General features: G+C 43.3%; 1 protein-coding gene across 1 annotated transcript; it reads left to right on the top strand.

Annotated features, from left to right (window-relative positions):
• The first annotated feature begins 2,093 nt into the window (after positions 1 to 2,093).
• Positions 2,094 to 3,239, top strand: LOC142302035 (beta-1,3-galactosyltransferase 2-like). Its single transcript, XM_075343109.1, has one exon. The coding sequence runs from the start codon at positions 2,094 to 2,096 to the stop codon at positions 3,111 to 3,113; it is 1,020 nt and encodes a 339-aa protein (XP_075199224.1). The 3' UTR covers positions 3,114 to 3,239.
• Positions 3,240 to 8,861: the final 5,622 nt, after the last annotated feature.

The raw sequence follows: 8,861 nt of genomic DNA, 5'->3' as shown, positions 1-8,861 counted from the left end.
ATTTTGGCAGTGTGGTGTAAAGGGTTAACAGGCATGAGTGGAACGCGGATCCACTCGTGCCTTATAGCTGCACATGTCAGCTGTTCAAATCAGCTGACGTGTGTGACTCACCGCCGGCTGCCCACGGCAGCCTGCAGTGAGTATACCTACATAAGGTAGGATGTACCAAGTACATCCAATGTCGGTAAGAGGTTAAGTTTGCACAAATGTATGAAGCAATTTGTAAGCATTGAATAAAATTGTACAGAACGAGTTTTCGTATAAATAGTTTATGAAAATGTCATGTAATAACAAAATTACAAGAAGTTCCGTTATCCTGTCTTAAAATCTTATTTGAGCAAGGTCCATGGTATTGTTAGAAGTGCTTCATGCATCTGCTTTTGCGTTTGTGAGCGGTCATATTCCGTTACAAAAATTATTATTATTATTTATTATTATAGCGCCATCAATTCCATGGCGCTTTACAAGTGAAAGAGGGTGTACATAATAGGGACAAGTACAATAATCATAAACAATACAAGGCACAGACTGGTACAGGAGGATATAGAGGTCCCTGCCCGCGAGGGCTCACAGTCTACAGGTGATGGGTGAGGATACAGTAGGTGAGGGTAGAGCTGGTTGTGCGGCACTATGGAGGACTGAGGGTTACGGCAGGTTGTAGGCTTGTCGGAAGAGGTGGGTCTTCAGGTTCCTTTTGAAGCTTGTCAAGGTAGGCGAGAGTCTGATGTGCTGTGGCAGAGCATTTCAGAGAATGGATAAAAATCAGCGGTAGTCCCGTTAGCCCAGTGTAACACATAGTGCAACAAATATGAGGTGCCCAGCTGTTATCTTGATCTCCAGTTTGACAGTCAAAGTAATACTTTACTTGTAAGCAAGATGCACTTGCTTTGTGAGATTTTTGTGCTGATCATGAGAAGTGTATTTGCCACATATGCAGCAGAAATTGTTCAGATCATTAACACATTTGCCTCTATCCATCTTAAGATTATAAACTGCTATAACTATGACAGATCTGATCTCTTTTGCAAACTCTGTCCAGCTTGACTTATATACTTACTGCTGACATCAGCCGATAGACCTATTTGAGCAAGTCCGGACAGGTCCAGGCATGTCAGCAGGAATATTTACAATATAATTTAATGCATTAATATTATAATGAGTTAATATAGGCTTTTCATCCATAACATAAAATCTAGACGTGGCAAGCAAATTCGGAGTTCATATTTGGAATTAGTGCCCTCAACTTAGTATAAATCACATTTTTTTCTCTCAATAGCAAAATCATTGTTCAGCAGCTGGATGGCAGGAGGGCTCCTCTGGGTCATATCGTAAAAATCAAAATAAAAAAAAAAAACAATGGCAGATTTTTATTTTATTCTCGATTTCACTGAACTTTGAATTTTTTTAATTATTTTTTAGTATATTATATGGTAAAATGAATGGTGACATTCAAAACTACAACTCATCCCGCTAAAATCAAGCCCTCATATGTCTTTGACAATTAAAAAAAAAGTTCTGGATCTTGGAAGAAGGGGATAAAAAAGGAAAGTGCAAAACAGAACATGGGAAAAGGGGATTTGGACCCCTTTATGTAGAGATGAGCAAATCTGAAGTTCGGTGTTCGGTACAAATTCAGACTTTTCGAACAAAGCAAAGTTTGAGTTTAGAGTTCGGGTGCTTTACTAATGCAAACCACTCCTGGGAGCATTGCCGTGGTTGGGTATGTACGGTGCTCGGCTCGGCCCAGCTGCTAGCAATGTTTGAAGTGCTCTGTTTATGGCTGGCTACATGCAGGGGAAACCCGAACTGCCAATCACTGACTTCAAATCAAGTTCAAGTCAAGTCTGGTCCAAAACTGAACTTTAGAAAAGTCCAGCTGGATCAGCAGAACCCAAACTTCCACGAGTCCACTCACCTCTTTCCTTAAGCTTCAGGACTTGAGTGTGACTGCATCCACTATAGGTTATGCCCTTGTATTAGGACTATAAAGGATGTAGACTACTGCAATTTACTGGCTAAGTTTTTCCACCTTTTTTACATTTTATCTCATTTTTACAGAATTCTTGGTGAGGCCTTGATCTTCAGAGGACAAAATGTATGTATGGATTTGCTATCGGAAATTTCTTACCTTTTATTTCGGGATCTTTATGTTAATGTTCGGATGGTTATTCTACTACGAAAGTAAAATCAATATAGACAACAATTGGATTGAAAATTCTGTAAAATTACAGGAGAGAACAAAACCTGTGAATAATATGACTTACCCGGCGTTCAAGCACCCCCTGGCTCCTCCATACCCATTTCCATACAAGTTCCTTATTAACCAGCCGGACAAGTGCAAGAACCGGAAGCCTTTCCTTCTTATAATGGTGCTTGTACAGTGCCAAGACTTGAAGTCTAGACACACAATACGAGGAACATGGGGTAATGTAAGTATTTATGATGTTGAGGTGGTCAGGATTTTTCTGGTGGGTCTACCTCATATTGCTCTTGACCGAACCAAAGATGTTTTGGACGAAGAAAGTGAGACCTTTGGGGACATCGTACAACAAGACTTCATGGACACCTATTACAATTTGACCTTGAAAACCTTAATGGGTATGGAATGGGTGACCAAATTCTGTCCTTCTGCCAGCTATGTCATGAAGATAGACAACGACATGTTCCTTAACGTAGACTACCTGATTCATAATCTTCTTCATCCAGACTTACCTGTTCGTACAAATTACTTCACTGGAGCCGTATATATGAGCACTAAACCTAAGAGGAAAAAGTCTTCAAAGTGGTATGTTCCCAAGGAGGTCTATCCAAATGATACCTACCCACCTTATTGCTCTGGTCCTGGCTATGTCTTTTCAGCTGACATGGCAAAAAAAATCTATGATGTGGCCCAAGACATTAGGGTCATCCCCATGGAAGATGCTTTTATTGGAATTTGCTTGCATGAGCTCCACATTCAACTCAGTGTACCCCCAAGAGGAATATTTATAGGCCGCAAGATTCATTATAACCACTGCAAATTTAAGAACGTTGTCACAGTGCATCATTATCGTGGAGAAGAGCTACGGAGTATATGGGCCGACTTTTGGGCTAAGAAATTTCAGAAGTGCTAAAAAAATAGAAACTGAAAATGAAATGGAGAAAAAAAAATCATATTTGATGAGAACTTCCCATCATGAAGAGACTTTTTAAAAAGTTTAAACAATCATATTTGCACCTGTGTTAATATTTTATAACAAACGCTATACATATTTTTATATTTATTTAAAGACTATAGACTCTTTAACACTGACTTTTGTATTTATATTTTATTTGTTTGCAAAATTAAGCAACTTTGAAAATACATTATTAAAAAAAAGTACGATATTACTGCTGCAGAGTCTGTGTAAGTGCTTCACATGTCCGGCTTTCCTGTTGGTCATGATATAGTTTTGGAGCTCCTGGCTGCTCTCCCTGATCTCATTCCTCCTTATCTCAGAGTTAAGTGGGTTTTACACGCAACGACATCGCTAACGAAATGTCGTTGGGGTTACGGAATTCGTGACGCACATCCGGCCTCGTTAGTGACGTCGTTGCGTGTGAAACACAGGAACGACCGTTAACGATCAAAATTACTTACCTAATCATTGAACGTTGACCAGTCGTTCCTTTCCCGATTATCGTTGCTGTTGTACGATGCAGGTTGTTCGTCGTTCCTGCGGCAGCACACATCGCTATGTGTGACACCGCAGGAATGAAGAACATCACTATACCTGCGACCACCCTCAATGAGGTAGGAAGGAGGTGGGCAGGATGTTCGGCCCGCTCATCTCCGCCCCTCCGCTTCTATTGGGCGTCTGCTTAGTGACGCCGCTGTGACGCCGAACGAACCACCCCCTTAGAAAGGAGGTGGTTCGCCAGCCACAGCGACGTCGCTAGGCAGGTAAGTATGTGTGTCAGGTCCTAGCAATGTTGTGTGCCACGGGCAGCGATTTGCCCGTGATGCACAACCGACGGGGGCGGGTGCTTTCACCAGCGACATCGCTAGCGATGTCGCTGTGTTTAAAGTCCGCTTTAGACATAGCAGAAGGAACAGGTTGTAGACAACAAATCCAAGTGTAGAGAGAATAGACAGCATTCAAGTTTTCAGGGACAGTAGATCACACAGGCCTCCGCTCACTTAGCACAGAGCAGTGACTGAACCCACGTTGGCACCACCCCTGTGACTGTAATCCAAACACTGCCGGTAGGAATAAAGTTAATTTCCTCATGGTACTAGGGTTCAATTTGCAGGTTTCAAACACTAATAACCTGTAGATTAACCTCATATCTGTAGGATAATAGTTTATTTTTTCACGTGACAGGTTACCCTTAAGTTTGGGCCTGGTATCCGGTAGAGATGAGCAAACCTCCCGCAATTCGTTTTGCCGAATTAAACCAAACAAGGGGTATGTTCGCCGAACCTTTATCGAACTGAACTTCAAACTTTTATCGAACCTTTCTGAACCCCACTGGATTCAACGGGAGGCCAAACGTAAGGCACAGAAAATATCTTTAAAGGGGTCAAAAAGCTTCAGAAACAGCAAAAATATGTTTTACAGTGCAGCACCACCTATTTGGCATAGCCATTAGCTTCCTAGGCTATTGACAGCAGAATATAGAGATGATGAGAGACAGGTGTAGGGCTAGTGCTCTCATACCCCTGCCAGTACAGAAAAGAGACAACTTTGAGACCTATCTAGTAGTCTCGACATTCAAAATACTTTAAGGCAGACAGCAGTACAGTAGCATCAATTGGTTCCCTCCCCATAAGGCGTTAAAAGAGCTGGGAGGTATGGTCCAAGCAACACACAGGCTGTGGGCTGGCATCAGAATTTGTAAAATTAAGACATGCTACAGTGACCAATGTAGGCTTCTTCATCCCAGGAGACTGGCACTAACCACAAAACACAACTTTAACACCTATCTTGAAGTCTCAACATTTAAAAACCTTTCAGGCAGACAGCAGTACAGTAGCATCAATTGTCCCCCCTCCCCATAGGGCTTTAAAAGAGCAGGGAGGTAAGGTCCATGGAACACACAGGCTGTGGCTCGGCATTTGAATTTAAAAAATGAAGACATGCTACAGTGACTGGTGTAGGCCTCTTGCTCCCAAAAGACTGGCAAAAGACAGCTTGAAGGCCCTACTTGCAGTCTCCACATTTAAAAAAATTAAGGTCAGGCAACAAGAAAAGTGGCAACAATTGGCACTCACTACAAAAAGCCCAACAAAACAACATGTCTGCAAGGGACTGGCCCTGGAACAAGGCCTGAACCATCATTTCTACCTTCACCAGAGATAGCAAGATAACAGACAATCGTATGCCTCTTTCTTCCAGATCACGGAAACTGCAGTGAAAATTTAACTTTGAAAACAGACTTGGAATGTTCAGATTTAAAAACATTTCAGGCAGACAGCAGGACAGTGACATCAATTGCTGCCCCCATTACACCATACTGTCTTTGCACAGCAGAGAGGTATGGTCCTTGCAACACACAGGATGTGACTTGGCATTTAAATATTAAAAATCAAGACATGCATGACAGACAGGTGTAGGCTTCTTGCCCACAGAAGCCTGGCACTACACTATTGCTTAGTCTGCACAGTCTGGGACTGGGGTTTAAAAGTCACTGGACATCCACGACTTGTTCATGTTAATGAACGCTAGCCAGTCTACACTTTCAAGGGATCATCACAATCTAAAACTTGCAAATGTGGTGCTATCATCCACTAATGAAGAATGTTGTGCAAAGATCACAGATTTTGGGCAGTCCAAAATTATTGGCGAAACCTCATTAATGACAACTTTGTGTTGGACACCCAACTACTTGGCGCGTGAGGTGTTGATCATAGGAGGAGGAAAAAGCAACAGACGTAGTTGATTTGACAGCTAGAAGTTGGGTAGGCCCGGTGGTCCGGGCATTGTAGCGCAGTGAGATTCCCACAGTAATGTATGTGCCTGTTCATGCTAGTAATAGTCAAATTATTTGAATTTTTGCTTCTACTGAGTCGTTTACAATGTTGGCAGATAATGAAAGCTGGGTCATCCTTTTTCATCTAAAAAAAAGGCCAAGGCTAAACAACTCTTCCGACATTGATTGTGCAGGAATCGCCAATGTAAAATCCTCACCTTCCCCCTACTCCTCCTCATCTGCTGAGCTACACAGCTGCGTGCCTCTGGGTTCACACTAAGTGTGATCTACAACTTCATTATCAGGCTCTATGTAGTCCCACTCCTCCTCTTCCTGACCTGACATTACAGGACAGTACGTGTGCGCTACAGGTATCTGACTCTCATCATCATCACCTCCACCCTCGGGGGTTAACATCAGTTGATGAGGGTCAGGATCCTGCTGGGACCCTACTTCGTTTGGGCTAGGATCCAACTCACAAAGATTTTGGGCATCAGTGCAGATGCTTTCCTCCTCTTCAGTCTGGGAATCTTTGGAGCCGACCTTGATGGCCATGGGATAGAATGTGTGAACAGCTCTTGAGACTCGCCCATGTGTGGTTCCCCACAGTCAGTTGCCGGTTGGTGATTTGTGACGCAAGCACAAACAAGTTTAAATGGGATGGCACCTCTGAGGAATGAACTGTGTGTGATGTTGAAGTGCAGGAAGAGGAGGAGAGGCCACTTGATGCAGCCTCATTTCAAAGTTGAAGTGATATGCCGCTGCCAAATAAATCTAGTGCAGTAGGCTGTCCAGTAACGGAAGTTGTTCTAATTTCCTTGGGGATAGGATGAGCTGGTGTTTGCTCACTATTCCTTTGACTAACAGAACTTCCTACCTGTACACCTTCAATACACCGCCTATCCCCCCTTCCACGACAACCTTGTCGTGATTTACCACTCATGGTTAATGTACCCATCTCCTTTCAAAAAATGTTTCCCAACCCTGTGGCCACACCTGTCAGACACCTGACACAAAAGATAAATTATTGATTTCCTTCCTGTGTTTGCAATATTGTGAAGGCACTAAAAAGTACCACAACCTACAAATGAGGTTCACTGCATAATTTGGAGAAGACATGGTAAAGTGCCAAGAAGACTTTTTTAGCTTGTTCAATAGCAAATTTTTAGCAGGAACCACTAACAATACCTAGACATGTATTTCACTGCGTAATTTTGAGCAGGCAATTAAAGTCGCAAAGAAACACTTTTTAGATATTTCCTTAGCACCTTTTGTAGGCCAGGCACCAACAAGTAGCAAAACCTATAACTGTGTTTGCAAATATTTTACCAGGCAATTAAAATTGCCAAGAAACACTCATGATTAAGAACATTTATTGTTCAAAACGCGTAGACCGGACGGTGGACGGTGTCTATGTGTTAACTTTTGGAAGAATAAAGCAAAGGTTTTAATATACTATCTGCAGATGCTTGTCTTCCTCTAACCTTTGCCCTACGCTTAGTTAGACTGGCTCACCAGAACACCAACTAATCCTCTATTCCAGTGTTTCCCAAACTCCAGTCCTCATGGCCTCCAACAAGTCATGTTTTCAGGATTTCCTTACTATTGAACAGGTGATGGAATCATTATCAAGGCATCACCTGTGCTATGTAAGGCCTCTTTCACACGTACGTGCCTCCGGTACGTGTTTGGCAGTTTTCTCACGTACCGCAGACACGTAAACACGTACACCAATGTTACCCTTTGGTAACAGGCACATTAACGTAAATCCAAACGGAACGTGTGTCCGTGTGGATTGTACGTTTGTGCGTGTTTAAAAACGGCCGACATGTCCACGTATCCTCCGGCATCACGGGTGTCACACGGCCCGCACCCGTACCACACGGATGTAGTGTGGATGCGGTCCCGTGTGACACGCGCCGGAGAAACATGTGTCATTATTTTAAAATTAAAAAAACAAATACTCACCTTCTTCAGCCCTGCAGAATCTTCCGCTGCAAACAGTTGCTGCTGTCCGCCGCTCATTATGAGCATGTTAAGGAGGTGGGCGTGATGTCACGGGCGTTGATCTCCGCCCCTCCGCTCGGCCGGAAGCAGCATCAGCGGGGAGTGGGCGTGGCTGGAGCCGGAGATCAGTACCCTGGACAGCAGCAAGGACCACGTGAGTATGTAAATTACCGGTTCTCCGTGTGTTATCGCGTACTTACCTAACGCAACACGCAAGGAAAATACGTGTCTCGCGGCACGTGCGTGATTTTCACGTGAGTGTGAGAGAGGCCAAAAGGAAATCCTAAAAACATGACCTGTTGGGGGTCGTGAGGACTGGAGTTTGGGAAACACTGCTCTAGTCGCTAATGGGATATTGTCCTCACATATTAATGAACTTCTACTTAAACATGGTTAAGAAAAATGGAGCAGAAGACAATCCCATGTACAATTCCATTGGTGCCAATCACTTAAAGAGCTATTCGTTATTTGATAATTCAAAAAGAGCTTGCCCCTGGGAGAAAAAAAAAGGTGTAAATAGATAAAAAAGGTGTGATAGATAAAGGCTGTATGAGCCGGCCATCAGCCAGTCTTTGAAATGCTTTTGAGTGCGGTGGAGTTTGATGGAGAGTTATGTTGTGAGAAGTCGTGCATGGACTATATGAATTGACATCAATTAGGGAGTGTGATAGGCCGCCCTAAAAAGATGTGTTTTTAGGGAATGACTGAAGCTGAGTAAATTGTGGTTCATCCTAGTTTCTTGGGGTAGAGCGTTCCAGAGGATTGGTGCAGCTCGGGAGAAGTCTTGAAGCCGGGAGTGGGAGGTTTAGATTTGTGTGGATGTTAGTCAAAAGTAGTTTGCAGAGACTAGAGAACGGGTAGGGTAATAAACAGAGATGAGGGTGGAGATAAGGGGGGTGCTGCACTGTGGAGAGCTTTGTGGG

The sequence above is a fragment of the Anomaloglossus baeobatrachus genome, chromosome 4 (assembly GCF_048569485.1).
Source record: "Anomaloglossus baeobatrachus isolate aAnoBae1 chromosome 4, aAnoBae1.hap1, whole genome shotgun sequence".
NCBI classification, from domain to species: domain Eukaryota; kingdom Metazoa; phylum Chordata; class Amphibia; order Anura; family Aromobatidae; genus Anomaloglossus; species Anomaloglossus baeobatrachus.
Note: the sequence above shows the minus strand (reverse complement) of the source record. Positions and strands in the feature narration are given on the sequence as shown.

What these genes read in the sequence shown, in the direction of transcription:
- LOC142302035 (XM_075343109.1), top strand. Translation starts at nt 2,094, where the DNA reads ATGTATGTATGGATTTGCTATCGGAAATTTCTTACCTTTTATTTCGGG.